This window comes from Neovison vison, chromosome 8, assembly GCF_020171115.1.
Source record: "Neovison vison isolate M4711 chromosome 8, ASM_NN_V1, whole genome shotgun sequence".
Classification (NCBI taxonomy): Eukaryota; Metazoa; Chordata; class Mammalia; order Carnivora; family Mustelidae; genus Neogale; species Neogale vison.
In genome coordinates, this window is record NC_058098.1 from 25,772,380 (window position 1) to 25,791,117 (window position 18,738).

General features: G+C 47.4%; 1 protein-coding gene across 3 annotated transcripts in view; it reads right to left on the reverse strand.

Annotated features, from left to right (window-relative positions):
- Nucleotides 1-790: 790 nt before the first annotated feature.
- The window catches only part of ASXL1 (ASXL transcriptional regulator 1), a 78,755-nt gene continuing 60,807 nt past the window's right edge, over nucleotides 791-18,738 (reverse strand). For 2 of the 3 annotated variants that reach the window (XM_044263258.1, XM_044263257.1), the window contains 9 exons: nucleotides 10,688-10,808; nucleotides 10,512-10,609; nucleotides 9,863-9,956; nucleotides 9,251-9,403; nucleotides 7,819-7,982; nucleotides 7,627-7,723; nucleotides 6,178-6,283; nucleotides 5,253-5,886; nucleotides 791-4,715 (listed from right to left, as the gene is read on the reverse strand). In XM_044263258.1, the coding sequence (XP_044119193.1) occupies nucleotides 1,797-4,715; nucleotides 5,253-5,886; nucleotides 6,178-6,283; nucleotides 7,627-7,723; nucleotides 7,819-7,982; nucleotides 9,251-9,403; nucleotides 9,863-9,956; nucleotides 10,512-10,609; nucleotides 10,688-10,808 (4,386 nt within the window). In that variant the 3' untranslated portion in view covers nucleotides 791-1,796. The remainder of the gene's footprint in view (nucleotides 4,716-5,252; nucleotides 5,887-6,177; nucleotides 6,284-7,626; nucleotides 7,724-7,818; nucleotides 7,983-9,250; nucleotides 9,404-9,862; nucleotides 9,957-10,511; nucleotides 10,610-10,687; nucleotides 10,809-18,738) is intronic. The other variant, XM_044263259.1, reaches the window with a different exon arrangement.

Here is an 18,738-nt window from a genome sequence, read left to right on the forward strand (position 1 = left end):
AACAGACTCTGAAAGCTGACAACTTGGACGGAGCCAATACTGCGTTGACACTACCACGTGACTGCCAACCTTCTCACCCAGGCTTCCGATGACAAAAATGCCACAGCAGATGAAATGGGGGTGGGGGAGGTCTTTCATGTGAAACGAGACTTGCTGAGGTCACACCGATTTTCTACTTCACACTGAAACACTCACATAGGGAAACCAAAGTCAAAAAGGAGAGCTCTCAACTCTGAAACGAGTCAAGGTATAAGAAATCAGGCAGGAAGCAAGGCCAGGGCAGACAACTACGGAGATGTCTATGTGCTGGAGGTGTGTGGAGAGAGAGGAAGGCAACAGGTGTGACTGCTTCTTCCCCAACCTGCTGTCAGAAGTGCATGAGATGGTCCCAGAGATTGCTGAAGGCGGGAACCCCGGAGCCAGATCTGGACAGCCCTGCCTGGGGCCACCCACGGCACTCACCCTTGACTCCAGAGCACTTAACACTGGTGGCGGTGATTTGTCACGTATGGCAGCGAGCGGCCAGTGGAAGGTCAGAAGAGAAGAGACGTTAGGAGCGAGACACGTCTGCTCGGCAGAGTGCGGGAGGGCTGGCCGCAGCTCTGCAGGCCGTGGCGGGTCCACTGGGCGACCAGGACAGGGCACGGGGCTGCGCTGGCAGATCACACGTCAGTTGCTCCGCCCTCCTGTCGGGCAGCACAACATGTGGCGGCTCTGACACCAGCAGAAAGAAACGCGCCACTTTAATGAGATGACGCCGGAGACGGTTAATAAGGGAGAGACACTTGTGTTCTCTGTACAATACATCCATTTACAGAATCGGCCAGTACTGTGTACAACATATAAATACATGATAAAACATTAGAGGTGCATAGAGCATACTTACAGAAGCCAAAAAGTTCACTTTATACATCCAAGGATAAAGAGTTAAAAATATAAAAATAAGAAAAACACACTGCTTTGAAATGTAAAATGACTTTCACATACACAGGTGCGTGGAGATGCCCACTCCCATCGAGTCCAAAGTGACAGGGAGTATGTTAAGCAGAGGAATTCACCTGCCAAACATCTGGACATCTGCCTCACAAGGTCTACAGGTGGCATTTAAAAGGAAAGACAACCCTATGCCCAACCCCATTGTCCGAGCAAGTCTATTCAAGGTTCCAAAAGCTCCTGCAGGCCAGTGAATTGTACTGAGACAGCAAGGTCTCAAATTTGCTTCGGCAACAGAACCTAAGGTCAAACTGGCTCCTGTCAACTGTCAAATGACTGAACTGTGACCCTGAGGTCAGCAGGTGCTTGGGCCCCCTAGTGGGCACTGCTGGGAGTTACTTTAACCCTGTGTTGGCTTCCCCAGCCATCGGCTCCCCTAGAGGGAGCAGCAGAAGGGAAGATGGCAGGGAGGGGGCAGTGGAAGACTGACATGCCTACTCAGTTCAGGCAGGTTAGTTCCCTTGATGGAGAACACAACCTTCTTTCTTCACTTTCAAGTCCCTCTGGGTGTCAAGGCTGGCTCCCCACACCACACCAGGCTCTGTCTGCACAAGAGCTCAAGCTGGCCAGCTGACCTTGGGCAGCCCAATGCCTTGCCCCGAAGGAAACCCTTCCAGCAGACCCAGAAGAGTTGGTAAGTGACAGAGGGGCTTTAGCACTACAAATTTTAGGGAGGGGCAAGAGTGTTCTTGCCTGGAGAAAGAGAGTCTATTATATCAATGATATCCTGTATACAGATGTAAGATCAATCATTATCAAAATACGCACACTAAATATACAACTTTTCCCATGGCCATAATTTATTATCTCACCACAAGGCACAATACACAGAGTTTGGAGGGTCCGATACAGTCGTCATGACAGAACGCGCCACAGCCCTGACACATGATCATGGCTTTCAGGCTGCACGCACACTGGAGCGAGATGCTTTCCACGGTGCTGCTGTCGGCGAACATCTGCAAGGAAAGGGATGCGCTGTGGCTCGCACTGAAGTTTGCTTTGTGGCTCAGCTGCACCACACTTCCAGCAAGGCCTTTGGGAAAGGTGGAGGAGCTGGAGGAGTAATTAAAGCTGGTGGAACTTAGCTGGAGTTTGGAAAGCTTCCCGTAAAATGCCTGTTTGATATTGAGTTGGGAGGGGATGGAGGAAGGCTCCAGAGGCTGCCCAGGCCCTTTCCCAGGTTCTCGGGGTAATTTCCAGAAGGGCAGGTCAAGGACAAAGGGCATCCCTTGCAACTGATCCACTAGCTCCCGAGGACCAGGCCCAGTGGCATTTCTGTTCTCGGCGTTTGCCTTGAGAGGGCTCCCCCCAGAAGTCTTTTCGCTCTTGATGCCACCAACAGAGACAGGTGGTGGCTTTGGAGCCCAGTCTTCTCTGGCGGTCTGTACCCCACCAGACACAGAGTTTTTACTTGGCCCCAACTTCCAACTAGGAAAACTAGGAGGGGCATCAGCGGGCAGTGGCATTGGCTCCACAGGTTTGGGGCGCTGAAGGGCTGCAGCCTCATTCCTGGGGCCGAAGAGCTTCTTCCCTTGGCCTCCAGCACTGTTCTGACTACCCAGGGCCCGACCTGTCTGATCGGGATCCAGGGAGACTGCATTTGGAGATGAGAAACAAGGGGCTCTCGAGGTAGTGAGATTTCCGGGGCTTCTGGCTGGGGGAGCATTCAAATTACTGCACTGGGACACGTCACTGGCTTCCTTATCTTCCAAACTAGCAGGAGAAAACTGCTCTTTGGAATCCAGTTCTGCTTTCCCAGAGGCAGCCGTCAGCTCTGTCCCTGCATAGAGGGAGTCCAGACCTGGGACTGTCTTGGAAATCTTCTGGGGTGCTCCAGGAGCCTGGCTGGGCTCCAGCCTGGCAAGACCAGGGCTTGCTTCACGGCTCTCAGGCAGAAGAGGCTCCTTTGAAGCTCTTACAGGGCGGGAGCTGCTCTTGCCAACCACACAACTGTTTTCTGCTGAATCCTGCGAAGATCGCACTCCCAGGGAGCCGCCAAGGCTCTGTTCTTTCAGAAGTGGGAGTCGTGGGGATTCTGGTCTGCCGGTGCCTTGGGCTGGGGGAAGAACCTTTTCTAGGGGCAAGTTACCCTGCAGCAACTGCATCACGAGTGGGTTAGTGGCCTCCAATGAGGACCCAGGCCTGCCCAGAGACAGAAGCCTCGGCTGGTACTCGGTGCTAGCCAGCAGCAGGGAATCTGGAATCTTTTGGGGGGCTGCACATACACGAGACACCCAGCTCTGAGGAGTAGCCATGCTGTCTGTCCTTGTAACCAGACTCCGGTCACCATTCATTTTGGAGAGTGAGGCAGAGTGGTTCCAAGAGTGTTTCTCATCCGTGTCCACAGCCAAGGCTCTCTTCACAACGGTGGCCTCACTGGAGTCAGCCTCGCTGCTGTCCTCAGACAGGTGACCTTCAAAGTCAGAAGCTGTATCTGTGGACTCGCCATGAGGACTCAGTGCCTCCGAGTCTCCATTGATTCTCAACTTTTCACCTTCCACTGGGTTGCGGTCGCTGCCAGCACCATCATCAGCACACCCCTGAGACGGTACTGTCCAGAGCAAAGGAAAGTGGTTAGGGGGGTCTAGCCCCTCCCCAGCTGTCAACTCCCCAGGTAACGCAGGAATGACGGGCAGAGCTTTCTCCCACTCTTCTACAGCCTGGGGCTCAACAGATGGGACACGTTCCCTCAAGTCTGGTCCAGGCTGTTCCACTGCCTCATCCTTTGATAGGCCGAGCACCCAAGGAGCAGCACCATCAGAGACGAGGGCCTCAGTTGTCAAGTCTTCTTGTCTAGTAGCACTTTCCCTCGTGGGTGGGCATGAATCACCAAGTCCCAATTCCTCATCACACCGTCTATCCTGCAAGCAACCAGCCAATGGCAATACAGTGGTGGAACTAGGAGTCACATTCACAGGATCCTTCATGGTGGGGTGATCATCTCGGTCTAGAGCCTGGCCAGGTCCTCCTTCCAATACAACATCCCCTAGTAGAGACTGCACAGGACCACTGTCTGGGGGAACAGAGGGTCCACGATCCTCATCATCGCTTTCCCAGGAAGTGGTACCAGGCTCATGTTCAGTTCTAACATCTAGATGCAAAGCAGGCTGCTCAACTAATCTCTCTGGGGCTGGGGTTTGGGAGGACAGTGGGGGCAAAGCCTGGCAGGGCTGGTCCCCAGTTGGAGCAATGGGGGGTTGGGAAGCATCTTCTAGCCCACTTGTGAGGACATCTGGAACCCTCTGCCGTGGGCAGCTCTCCTCCTTTCTAAGAGCAATCAGGTCCTCTCTCCTGGCTCTGGACATGGCAGTCCCAGCCTGGATATGCTCCCCATTCAGAGGACGAGGCGGCAATAGTTGTGTTCGCTGTAGATCTGACGCACACTCTCCAGGGGTGCCCGGGGCTCCGCTGGGCTCAGGGTGGGCACAGGCCTCACCACCATCACTACTGCCGCCGCCTCTGCCACCTCCCTCATCGGTGGCCCCGCCGCCACCTCCACCCGGGCCACCCCCCCCTCCGATGGCAGTGGTGGCCGCCTCTCGATGACAGTGGTGGCCTCTCGCCCCTCGGACTTGCAGAGCACGGGCTTTAATGTCTGCGAGGGTCCTGGCACCAGTCCAGCCCCGGCAGGAGGACTCCGTGATGGGGACGATGCGGGGGCAAATCTGGTAAGTGGGCTGACCTTTAACCACCCAGGGTGGTTTGATACGTGAAAGTTGAATCTGCAAGAGAGGAATGGGAAAACAGTTTTAGTTGACTGGGTGATCTGACTTAGGAACTGTAGAACTAAACCAAGGTTCTAGTAGCTTAGGGGACATGGCCTTAAGAATCAAATAATTTCCTTTAAAAATGAAATACTGGCAGTAAAATGGCTGTCCGTGACACCACACCATTCTTAGACGACTCCACTCAAGGGCCGTCATATGCCATGCTTCTATCTAAATTTAATTTCTGGTGGGACTATGTGAGTCACTGCAAAGAATCTAACACCACCTAATAAAAGATTTAAAAACCGCAAAGGATTCTGACCTCCAGAGAGAACTTCAACAGAGTGAACAAAGCAGTGAGGAAGAAAAGAACCTTATCCCCCTGGCCATCAAGTCAGGCTCATGAATGGCTCTCTTGTACAGGGCTCTACACTCTCATGTAATTAACACAAGCACCTGGAGACTTCTGTCTCTGCAAAGGGGCTCTGCACATATCCTGACCCTTGAAGGGAACCTGGCCACAGGACAGCCAGGAATCAAACAGCTGCCTACCCGGATGGGCGGGACTTTGGGCTCCTCTTTGGTGGGCTGTGGCTTTTCGGTGTGAACACTTTCAATTGTGTTACGAAAGGACTGACGATCTTCAAGCCGCGGCTTCTTTTCGGGAAAGGATGCGGAGGCCGCCTGCTCAAAGGACTTCCTTTTCTGATCCTTGGGCTCCTGATCCGCAGTCTCCTGAGGCAAGCTAGGAATCCTGTCTGGAGACACGGAGGCCCGTGCCAGGTCGCCTGGATCGGTCTGCGTCCGGGAAGCCACCGGTTGGGTAAGAAATTCAGGACTCTCTGGGTCAGGTACTACAGAGGCCATGCCAGGCAGATGCGGGCTGCCCGCCTCTGCTGAGTCACTCTCAGCCTCCCCATCCTTATAGACAGGAATGTCCGGGGCAACAGACTGTGTGTCTTTAGCGACCCCTGCTTGTTCTGGTTCCTGCTTTTTGTACAGATTCCTTCTGGCTCTGGTTCGGAGATCTGGACGAGAGCGTTTCTTGAAATGCCCATCTCGCTGCCGGGTGGCTGGACCACGTTGTGGCCGTGCTGATTCTCCTGAGACACGCAAGTCACTCTTGATGTCAGCCTCCTCATGGCCCGTGCTCTGATGCAACGACTCTTCTTTGGTCAAACCCAATCTGCAAACCAAACTCACACCATCAGTTACAGGGCAGAGAGCGCATGCCTATTTTAGTGTAGCTGTTAGATAGATCAGAACAAAATAAATCTGCGTGCTACACAAGCACTAACCACAGAAAAATGTATGTTAGCTTTCCTACGAATGGCGTTAAGCTTAACAAGCCGGGTAAACCAAGGTGGCCAACCTGTTCTCGCCCCACATGTTGGCATGTGCAACTCAGAACTCAGACAGCATCTGCCTCTCTGCCCCCCAAAGCCCAGACCAGGACTCGCAGCACCCAGGGCCTTACTTCTGTCCATAGTAGTCTTCAAAGAACTTTTCCTTCCACTGTTCCACCTTCTTTTCCTTTTCCATTTCCTGTCGGATCCTGACTTGCATCTCATGAGTGAATTCGCCTAAAGAGAAATAAAGTTTCTGGAGTGTGTGCATTCAGGGTGCTAAGGTCTGTCTTACAGAAAGCCAACGCTTACAATTCCACCACATCAGGACTTTTCAAAATACACAGGACTTTGGTGGGTGTGGAGCTCTTTTCCCTTTTAACGCTGTCTTCTTCACATTTATTCCTGTCTTCTCCAGAGCCACATCATGTTCACGGTCATGACAGAACACTTGCATGATGAGGGAAATTGACTTTTCCCTCGGATAATCAGTCTTCGACAAGTAACACATCGATCGATCAGAAAATCAAAAAAGAAACAAATGAAGAAAAGAACCATTCTTACTCCCTGTGCAGAACCAGGCTCACAGAGCAGGCCTGATGGCTTGTTCTTGGAAAGGCCTGCTTACAAGGTTGGCCCTTGGCTGACATCTGGGAGCTTGGATTTCAGGAGGATTCCCAGCCCCTTAACTAACATGAATGGCTCACTGTGCCTAAACTGTTTATGCAAACAAGATGGTTTACAGCAAGCACCTGCTTTCCTTCAGGGAATCTGGAATGTGGTTATGTGCCAGGCAGAGGTTTCCCGCACAATCAGCTCCGAGAGAAAAAAAAAAAAAACCTGGTTACCGAGTCTTACTGAGCTTCCCCTACAGATTACATTTCACACGTGCTGTCACAACTCACTGCTGGGAGAACTGGGCACATCCTGTGTGCCTCCTCTAACAGAGGACGTTGGAAGCTTGCGCCGGGTTTCTCTGGACCTCACCCCAAGCATCTTTTCCCTTTGCTGATTTTGCTCTGTATTCCTTCACTGTGATAAGTCATAGCCATGAGTACAACTGCAGGAGCAGTCCTGTGAGGCCTCCCAGTGAATCATCAAACCTAGGAGTTTCCTTAGGGACCTCCCAGCACACTCCCCACATAGCTTCCCCATAAAATTAAATTAAGAGCAGCTGACTATCACTCCACTCCTAGTGGCAATGTCTAAAAAGAGCACCTGGTAGAACTCAACGTGTAAGTCCGTGCCATGGTGAACTCTCCTCCACCCATCTAGACAGCGCCAGCATTACTGGGAAGACCGCGAGTCTGGAGTTCTAATGGTGATGAGGTGATGCAGGTGGATACATAAACTCAAAACAGCAAAAGCCCAAACACTCTGTACCTTCTTTAAAGCTACAGACACAGTAACACCGACCACATTCATCGGTATAGTGAGAAAAGCCTGCCTTATATTATTAAATAACCCTGGGGGTGGGGGGAGAGATTGGTGCAAAATGAATGTGTGCATTCTAAATACCCAGGACAAGTGACGCCACACATGGCAGGTGCCTCTCAAGCCATCTGAGAATATCCACTCACCATCAGCCAGGCGCTCCCGCCAGCTCTGAGCCGCATGAGTGAAAAACTCGTTATTCAGTGCGCTGCTGCTGAGACGCAAGAGGCCATCTGTCCCCACCTAGAAGGATCAAGGCGAAAAGCACAATAAAGAAACTGAGAAAGAGAACAGAAGCCCACCCAGAGAGAGGCAAAGAGGTGGCTACCCATCCGCACCTGTCTGTCCACTTCAGGCAGGAGGAAGAGGAGCTGCTGCTGGAAGTGGGCTGGCAGGGCATGGAAGGTCCGAGAGTTTATCAGGGCCCGGAGGTTGGTGTTGACAAGAATGGACCCAGGCGTCTCAAAATCGATCTCTTCCCCTCTGTTGCGCTTCATCTGACCTGTGATTTTGAAGCAGCAAGAAGCAAGGTATAGATTTTCAGCTTTTCAAAGCAAAAGAGCAAATGCCAACTGAGGGAAAAATTTTAGTGGCAGCACCCAAACTACCCAGAACTTATCTGCACACACATCTAGTCCACCCTAACCTACATGTCACAATTATTCTGTCCAGGTTACTGCTGTTTCCATCCAACCCAAGAGAACACTTGGGCCTGCATCCTCTCAGAGGAGACTGTACCAAGCTGTGACACAGGCTGAAGAGGACACTCTTCCCAAAGAAAAGCAGGTGGGGGCGGGGGCAGGCTGTCAGTGTCCCTCCAAAGCAGAACAGGCTCCACAAAGCCAACTGGAGAAACAATGGAAGTTGCCTAAAAGCGAATCTAGTTAGTATACTACAGAACACTCTGCAGAAGCCTTCCCTGACCAGGATGGAGAGCTATGATCTCCACACAGAAAGGTACTAGGCTGTTTAAAGCCACTGAGATGTCAATATAACTCTCTCACAGAAACCTCAGTAGATATTACTTTTATTTGAAAAAAAATCACTAAGAACGGAGACCTAAAGGTTAAGCGCTGCTGATGAGTTGGAAAAGCAGTAAGACGGAAAACCCTGTTCCCACTCGGGCAATGGTTAATTCTAACGTTCAGAAGCCAAGGCCAGTCTTCTTAATGGTTTCAGGTGGCCCATCCACAAATAACCAGCCTGTGGGTTTTGAGAAATAAATCTTGAACTAGCAGGCAGCATTCTGGCCTTGCAAATAGCCCTACTGAGAACAGGGAGGAGCATACCACTGAATTTGCTTGCAACCTCAAATTCAACAAAGTCTTCCTTCCACTCAACGTTATGACAAGACTAGAAAAAAGGGTGCCTGACCGAAACTTTGGATGTTAAGAACAAATGTGACAGGATGCTACCAAAGAAAGAAAATGGATGCTGGAATTCTTCACTGAGAAGCTCAAAAGCAATTTTCACTCACCCCAAACACTTACTAAGCAGTACCAAGGCAGGCACAGGCCACGCTTTGCAGGGATATACAAGGAACAATGTGGCACCATCTCTGCCCACAAGTTCCCTCACAGTCTAGCAGAGAAGATCTAACATGTGAAATAACCAAAATATAAGGTAAGAAACAAACAAACAAAAAAAACAGAGGGCCACCCAAGAAGTCAAAATAAACTGGTAAAGGAAGTAGAACAGAGGACTGTGTCTTCTCACTAAGCCTGCAGGGGCCCCCCTTACAGGCAGAGAAATGAGTGCCAAGCCACTCACCTGTGGCCGGCTTCCGGAAGCCTCTCAGGAGCGGGGCAGGGTCCCGGGCGACCTCGGCCTGGCCACGAGTAGCAGCGCTGCCCAGGGCCAGAGAGCCGCTGCTGCTGCTGGACGGGCTGCCGCTCTCGCCATCGGCGTGGCGGCCCGAGAACCCTGAAGGCACAGCATTCCACTGGTCAAAAGCATCACCCGCCGCGCCCAGGGCTCTCAGACAAGCTTACTTCTCCCAGCTCTCCCTGAGACACTGCCAGCAATAGCCGGTGCTTCCGTGGCCCAACTTGGGCTGTCCGAGACCACCACCTCACGGTCTGGCTTTACATTATCCCGTGAGAACGCCAAACCGCCATCTTCGTTTGCACAGCACTGCACCTTTACCAAGCTCCTGCACACTCCTCCATCGGACCCTCTCGCTGCCCTGCGAGGCCAAGGGCAATGTGCACGGCAGAGCCCGGCACTGGAACCTAGCTCAGGCCTCACCACCACAGCGTGCTGCCCACCAGGAGGGCCTCCTGGCTTGACAGGCACTGCGCCACCTAGGTCACACGCTGCTGCCAGATGGGGGCAGGCCCCAAGACCTGAGGAAGGAGCCTCACATCACAAGTTTGCACGTACCTGACGCCGATTCCACGTGGGCCCCGTTTACCTTCAGAGGAGTCAGGACAACTCGTGGCAGCATCACCCCAGTCTTTTTCTTTTGCTTGTTTGCCTAGATGCCCGAGGGATTACAAAAGGATCCTGAATCCCCTGCAGGGCTGCACGAGCAGTCCATCTCCACCATGTCCCCAGCCACTGTTTGCTACAACAGAGTTCATACTCAACCCGCTCAGGAGGGTCCCGCCGAGAGCAGCACGGACTAATGTCACTGAGCCAGGCGCTGGCCCCTGTGCCGACCGCCACCCCAAGAAGAATGGAACATACCATCACCCTGTTTTACAAATAAGGAATTTGCCCATGATCCCAAAGCTAGCGAGCACCAGGGCCATCATTCCAAGTGCTGATTCCCAAGCTTGCATGCCCCCTACTCTGCACTGTTCTATCCGCGTTCCGTGTTTGTCGGAAGTAAGAGCAAAACTATCCATCTGTGGTAATGAAGAAAAACCAATCACTCTGCTCTCAGATCCACTGTCCATTTTAACTGTACTAACAGGTGGAGACCACCACCACACCCCCTCCAACATGCTCACAGTCAGCAGCACAGGCAGAGTCCTGTCTCATACCTGGCCTTACCTACCCCAGCCTAGCCACCAACTCTCCTCCCTACCTGTGAAGAAGCCCTGTGGCTGTCCCTGGGACTGGAAAGAGGCCGACTCTGAGATTCTGCAGAACAGGATGCATTCGAAGATGTTTCGTCAAGAGAAACTGGCAGAGAGGGAAATAAAGGTTAGTCTCCAACCGCCGCCTGTGGCTCTTGGCCCATCCTGTGAGAGACGTACTTACCATCGTTTTCACCGCTCACAGTGCTGGCTTCATTAGACCCACAGCTCTCCACGTCGGCTGTGTCCTCTGGCTCCTCTCCTTCCACTGCAGCCGGACTGCGAGACCACTGCAGGGCATCCTTCTGTGACAGCAAGGCACAACTCAGGTGAGCAAAACCTGACAGATCCCACAGGCACAGCAGTCACTCCTAAATGCACGCTACTTTAGAAGAAGTTTGGAATACTGGTAAGTTCCTATCCCTCTTCTAACTGATCTCTTTCTCTGCAAAATCTTTTCACATGTACATCACAAAAGTTAGACATAATTGCCCATTCAGTCCACTCAGTAAATGTTTATGGAGTGCCTCCTATAAGCTACATCATGCTAGTTCCTGGCTGCAAGACAGAAGGTGGAAATCGGGGCCCTGCCCTCAAGGAGTTCAACTGAGTAAGAAAGAAAACCAAATCTATGACAATACAAAGCACAGCAACAGAGTTACAGAGAGAGCTGCAGCAGTCTGGAAGGGGAACAGCTAACTCAGTGAGCTGGAAGAAAGAGGGCATGGGGCTAAGGCCTGCAGAGAGATGTGCTGCTTAAACTGAGTTTTATTTTATTTTAAAGATTTTATTTATTTATTTGACAGACAGAGATCACAAGTAGGCAGAGAGGCAGGTAGAGAGAGGGGCGGGGGAAGCAGGCTCCCCGCGGAGCAGAGAGCCCGATGCGGGGCTCGATCCCAGGACCCTGAGATCATGACCTGAGCCGAAGGCAGAGGCTTTAACCCACTGAGCCACCCAGGTGCCCCTTAAACTGAGTTTTATTTTTTTAAAAGATTTTATTTATTAATTTGACAGAGAGAAATCACAAGTAGACGGAGAGGCAGCCAGAGAGAGAGAGAGATAGGGAAGCAGGCTCCCTGCTGAGCAGAGAGCCTGATGCGGGACTCGATCCCAGGACCCTGGGATCATGACCTGAGCAGAAGGCAGCGGCTTAACCCACTGAGCCACCCAGCTGCCCCTAAACTGAATTTTAAAAGAAGTTAGATAGCAGGTAGATGGCTTGGCAGGAGCAGACAGGAGCAGAGGGAGTTCTAGATAAAGGGATAAACAAATGTGGAAGAACATTCCAAATACAAGGAAATTGCAGATTTCATCAGGGACCCTAGGCGCCTGAGGGTCAAGAGTGAACAGAGGGGTAGATGGTGAGACACTGTGCTGGGGGCCTAAGATTCTGAGTATCTTTGAGGCCCGGGAAAGTGCCAGCAACCCAAACTGGAAGATGGAGGAAAGCAGATTTCATCTCCTAAAAGAAACTCCAGATTTCATCTCCTAAAAGAAACTCCTTCCAATGGGCTCTGTGGCAGTCTGAGTTCAACTCCACTCATTCCCAGGGAAAACCAAGGGGCCACCTCCCACCTTGCAATTAGAAAGGACTCTGAATATTAAGAGATGGGAGAGGAGAAGCAGAGATAAGTCAGGGTAAGAACTGTCTTCTTCTTCCTCCTCTTCTTCTTCTTTTTTAAGATTTTATTTATTTATTTTCACAGAGATCACAAGTCCGCCGAGATGCAGGTAGAGAGAGAGAGAGAGAGAGAGAGAGAGGAGGAAGCAGGCTCCCTGCTGAGTAGAAAGCCAGATGCGGAACTGGATCCCAGGATGCTGAGATCATGACCTGAGCCGAAGGCAGAGGCTTAACCCACTGAGACCTAGAATGTCTTCTTTAATAAACCCAGGCGCCCTAAGAATGTCTTCTTTAATAAAAGGTGTGAAGAAGAGTAGATAAAGTCATGATTCTACCTCTTACAAACATAGCAGGAATTTAAAAAGGAAATCTACAAAATTCTAATTCATCAATTTCATGGGTCCCATGATCCACTATATTAAGTCTTCATTAATTTACTGTCATTAATTTAAACCCAAATCATGCTGACTTAAATTAAGAAAAAGAAAACAGCTTTTTGGATCTTTATCTCTTTTCCTACCAGCTGTAAATGTTCCTCAGAATCAAAAGTTAAAGAATGTTTTTAGTATTAACCTTGCAACTAAGCTTAGTGGCTGCCATGTGCACAGAATGATGCAACAAACTCATTCTTTGAGCCTCGGTAGCAAACTAAGATACAATACTTATTAATGAACAGACAAAGCACTCCAGTTCTGGGGAGAAGGTGGGGGAGTCACGCCCACACTGTCAGGGAGAGTGAAAATGGTATCAAAAGGTTCACGCACTGCCAGTGGCAGAGTACAGTACATTGTAAGTGGAAATCTAAAAACCTCTTAAGCCAACACTTCCATTTCTAAGACTCAACACAGGACATGGAAAGCATTAATCCCTAAAAAGAGAAAGTCAATCAACGGAACTACATTAAAATTAAGATCCTCTGTTCCGTACAAGACACCATTAATGGAATAAAAAGGGCAAGCTACCTACAATGTAGGAGAAGGTATCTGCAACTCATGTAACTGATAAAGATCATGTATCTAAACTACATAAATCAATAAGAAAAAGGAAACCCAGGAAAAGAAGAGGCAAAAGATCATGAATTAAGTACTGCGCCAAACAGGATATTCAAATGGCTGACATTCACATATAAACCTATTTAACGTCACGAACAATAAGGAGAACACACTATAAGGCAAATGAAGCCACAAGGAGATATGACCACATCTGTAAAAACAGCTAAAATTAAAGTTTAACAATACCAAGCAGTGGGTGGCTGGGTGGCTCAATTGTTGAGCGTCTGCTTTTGGCTTAGGTCATGATCCCAGCGTCCTGGGATCGAGCCCCACATTGGGCTCCCTGCTCCGAGGGAAGCCTGCCTCTCCCTCTCCCGCTTCCCCTGCTTGTATTCCCTCTCTCTCTCTCTCTGTCAAATAAATTAAATAAATAAAAAAAATTTTTAAAGAAAGTTTAAAAACAATACCAAGTAGCGCTATTGAGGATGAGAAACAGGTACACAGAAAATGGATCCAACCGTTTGAGAATAGTTTGGCGTCATCTGGCACAGCTGAAGGCAGAAACAGCCTAAAACCCAGCAATGTCAATCCTACAGTTGGATTCCCTAGAGAAATACGTGCTTGCACGCACGTGCACACATACATACACACACACCTCAAAGCACAGCCGGTGTTCATGGCAGCGACATCTATAAAACCTGCACCATATACAACCAAAGTGCCCACCATCAGCAGAATCAAAACATGGTAGCACACAATAAAAAATGAACTGCGGGTGCCTGGGTGGCTCAGTGGGTTAAGCCTCTGCCTTCATCTCAGGTCATGATCTCAGGGTCCTGGGATCGAGTCCCATATCGGGCTCCCTGCTCAGCAGGGCGCCTGCTTCTCCCCCATCTCTTTCTGCCTGCCTCTCTGCGTACTTGTGATATCTGTCAAATTAATAAGTAAAATCTAAAAAAAAAAAAAAAACAACCGCAATATAAATGAATGTGAAAAACAAAATGCTGCCTGGAAGAAGCCAGACACAGAAGAATGCACACTGTAATGACTCCATTTGTAAGAAGTTCAAAAACAGGCGAAACTAAACTACACTGCTGGGGATGCAAACACAGCTGGGAAGCAATCAAGAAAAGCCAAGAACAGAACTTTGAAACAGAATGGTAGCCAACCTTTAAGGGAAGAAGGACGCTGTGAATGGGAAAGTGTACGAGGGGCTTCTGGATGTCAGCCACACTCCAAGTCGTGATCTGAGTGGCAGGTATGAGGGTGTTTTACTTTATGACATTCATTAAGCTGAACATTTATGCTGCATGTATTTTTTTAAAGATTTTATTTATTTATTTGACAGAGATAAATCACAAGTAGATGGATAGGCAGGCAGAGAGAGAGAGGAAGGGAAGCAGGCTCCCTGCTGAGCAGAGAGCCCGATGCGGGACTCGATCCCAGGACCCTGAGATCATGACCTGAGCTGAAGGCAGCGGCCTAACCCACTGAGCCACCCAGGCGCCCCTGCATGTATTTTACTCTTACATTTTTACAATAAAAAAGTTTTAAAATAAAAAGTAACTCCAGAATTTTTAACACTACTGTGGACAGTCATTTGAAGTAAAACTGTAGACTATTTAATGAGAAATGCTGATGATGCACCAAGTGAATTAAGCAGCTAAATTCGTACATTATGATTACATCATCTATTTAAAAAACAAAATTGTGTGAGCATGTGTGCAGACAAAAGACAAGAGGGTACTCCTCACGTGTGTTAGCCACTGCACCTCTAGGTGGCAGAGTTGTGAGGAATTTCTTTTTGTTCGGGGTATTCTCTACAATTAATGTATATTCTTTTGTGATCAAAAAATAACATTTAAACAATTATAATACTAACTGCTTCTTTGACAGCTAAGTCACTAAACACAAAAGCAAATTTCCATTCTTTAGGTCCCAGAGAGTCTAGGGGAACCTAGTGTTGACTACAAATCTCATTATTGAACAGAAATACTGCCCACTTGTTTGCAATTCAAGCTACCCCTAATTTCCAAAGCCATGTATTTTCAGTAAAAAGCAAACAGAACAAAACATTTAAGAAAATGAAAGCAAGATCTGCAATTCTAATTCTGCCTTTTTAAAGATCCTTAATCATTCCAAAAAAAAAAAAAAAAAGATTCCACCAAACACTGGAAGATTTAAAGAATAAAAATTCCTGCATAAATGAAAAAATAATAATAATAAAATAAAGATCCTTAATCTTTCCATATAAACTTCAGACATCTGAAACAAATGAAATGGGCTACTGAGAATTGTAGGAATCACGTACTATGCTCTCAAACTCAAGACGTCGATTTTTTTGCAAGGGTATTTTCTATCAAGAAACTTTTTTTAAAAAGTTAATAGGTAGTGAGTGATCCTTTGTTGAAACCTGATTTAAAATGTTATGAAAGACAATACTGGGGAATTTAAATGTAACTGCATAGTAGATAGAGAAGGGTTGCAATTAATGCTAAATTTCCTGAGTGTGATAATTATATTGCACTTATATAGGGGAATGCTCTTGGATCAATGTATACCCCTTGTGTTCTTTTTCTTACTTTTTAAAATAAGGTATAACTTTATAAAGTAAAATGCACAGATCTTAAATACACTATCTGATGAGTCTGACAAGTGCTTATCAAGATACAGAACATGTCCAACATCCCTAAAAGTTCCACTGTGCCCCTTCCTAGTCAACCCCAACTCTACACTGCCCTACCACCCCACTGAGACAATTGTTCTTATTTCTATCACAAAAAATTCATTTTGCCTATTTATGGCCTTTATGGAATCATACGGTATATTCTTTTGTGTCAGTCTAATGTTGATGACATTCAACATTCAACAAATCTTAATAAAATAAAATAAACAAGAAAAAAACGTCCAGACGTTTCCAAAGATTTCCACTCCCAGCAGCAGAGTATGGAGTTCCAGATGCTCCAAATCCTCATCATATGTAGCCATGCCAGGAGATCCACTGGTACCTCATGGGGGTTTTATTTTTCATTTTTCTGATAAGACATCGAGTACTTTTTTATATGCTTACTGGCCATTCTCTTATCTTCCTTTTTGAAGTATCTGTTCAAGTCTTTTGCACATCTTTAAATTGAGTCTTTTTTTTTGTTGTTTAAGATTTTATTTATTTATTTGACAGAGATCACAAGTAGGCAGAGCGGCAGGCAGAGAGAGAGGGGGAAGCAAGCTCCCCACTCAGCAGAGAGCCCCCGATGTGGGACTCAATCCCAGGACCCTGAGATCATGACCTGAGCCGAAGGCAAAAGCTTATTAACCCACTGAGCCACTCAGGCGCCCCCAGTTGCAGGAGTTCTTTGTTCTGTATCCTTTTAAATATTGATCATGGGCATGTGCTACTTTTACAAAACAAATACATTTTAAACTCTTTCTTTGGAAATAATTTCGTATTTACAGAAAAGCTGGAAGAGTAAAAGCAGGACAAAGAATACTTGCCTATACTTTTTACCCATATTCACCTCCTAACACAAGTAAGTGTTCTTAAAATATACAAAGTATATTAGTTTGGCAAGGCAACTGGAAAAGAAGCTACTGATAAAAATACTACTAAATAAATAAACCTGAATATTTCCCCCTAAGTCAGATTTTTTTCAAGATTTTATTTTTAAGTAATCTTTACACCCAACATAGGGCTCAAATTTACAATCCCAAGATCAAGAGTCGCATGCTCTACCAACTGAGCCAGCCAGGCATCCCCAGTCAGGTTTTTAAATTTTTTTTAAAAGATCGTTTTTTCAAAGATTTTATTTGACAGAGAGACAGCACAAATGGGGGAGCAGACAGGAGAGGAAAAAACATGAGCAGGGAGACCAACACAGGGCTAGATACCAGGACCCCAGGATCATGACCTGAGCCTAAGGCAGAATGCAGATGCTTAACTGAGCCACCCACTTGGTGGCCCCCCAAGTCAGATATTTTTAAAAAACAATAATAAAAGGCACTGTGAACATAACAAGCCCCAAACATGAATAAATAGAACACTAAAATTTCAATGGATGAAATTTCAATTGCCCAAGATTAGGTTCTGAACCGGAAAAACAGATAAAATAAATCTCAGCTATGCCTTTTCTTTCTTTGTCGAGCTGATAAAACACATTCAGAGCAAGAAATGCATATGGCTTCTTAGGGAAGGCTGATCTGAGAGCTGTTGAGTATAAATTATTAAAAACTAAGAGCATGCCGACCATTCAACAGTATACCAGAATTCTCTCTCTCAAATAAATAAATAAAATCTTTAAAAAAAAAAAAAAAAGAGAGAGATTAAAAGAGAAAGTGTTCTCCTTTCCAGACAGTATAATTATCTACACTGAAGAGCCAAGAGAGATTCAGACCTAGTAAGAAATTCAGCAAGGTTGTGCGATTCAAGAGCACATTAAAAACTCAGCAATAGGGCGCCTGGGTGGCTCAGTGGGTTAAGCCGCTGCCTTCGGCTCAGGTCAAGATCTCAGGATCCTGGGATCGAGTCCCGCATCGGGCTCTCTGCTCAGCAGGGAGCCTGCTTCCCTCTCTCTCTCTGCCTATCCATCTACTTGTGATTTCTCTCTGTCAAATAAATACATAAAATCTTTAAAAAAAAAAAAAACTCAGCAATAACATCACCAATTAGAAAATATAATATATAAGAATATAAGATACTCAAGTACAAATTTCACAAAAGAAATACAATCATCTTATGAAGAAAATAAAACTTTATAAAGAAAGGTTTAAACTTTAAAAAGAGCCACACCATTTTCTATATTACAAAACTCAACATTGTAAAGATGTCAATTCTCCCCAACATGATTTGTAAATTCAGTAAAATCTCAATGAAACTTTTTTTTTAATACAACCTGACTCTGCAAAGGGCCACAAGAACCAAGACCCTCTTGAAAAAAAGAAAAAGAAAAAGAGAGGACCCGCTTTTTTAGAAAGCTCTAGTAATTGAGCAACAAGGGAACAGGATAAAAGAGGAACAGAAAGTAACCACTAAAGGATATGGGGTTTCTTTTGGGAGTGATGAAAATGTTCTGGAATCAGATTATAGCGATGACTACATGACTTTTGAATACACTAAGAGCCATTGAACTGTACACTTTCTGTGAGTTCCATCCTAATAAAGCTGGGTTAAAAATGCCTTACCGAGGGGTGCCTGGGTGGCTCAGTGGGTTAAGCCACTGCCTTCGGCTCAGGTCATGATCCCAGGGTCCTGGGATCGAGTCCCGCATCGGGCTCTCTGCTCAGCAGGGAGCCTGCTTCCTCCTCTCTCTCTCTCTGCCTGCCTCTCTGCCTACTTGTGATCTCTCTCTGTCAAATAAATAAATTTTTTAAAAAATGCCTTACTGAATTTGACAGTTCTGAAAACATAATGAATTTAATCAGAATTTGTAAAAACCACATAAAAACTAATTAATGTGGGGCGCCTGGGTGGCTCAGTGAGTTAAGCCTCTGCCTTCGGCTCTGGTCATGATCTCAGGGTCCTGGGACTGAGCCCCGCATCGGGCTCTCTGCTCAGCAGGGAGCCTGCTTCCCCACCCCTCCCTCTCTGCCTGTTTCTGCCTACTTGTGATCTCTGTCAAATAAATA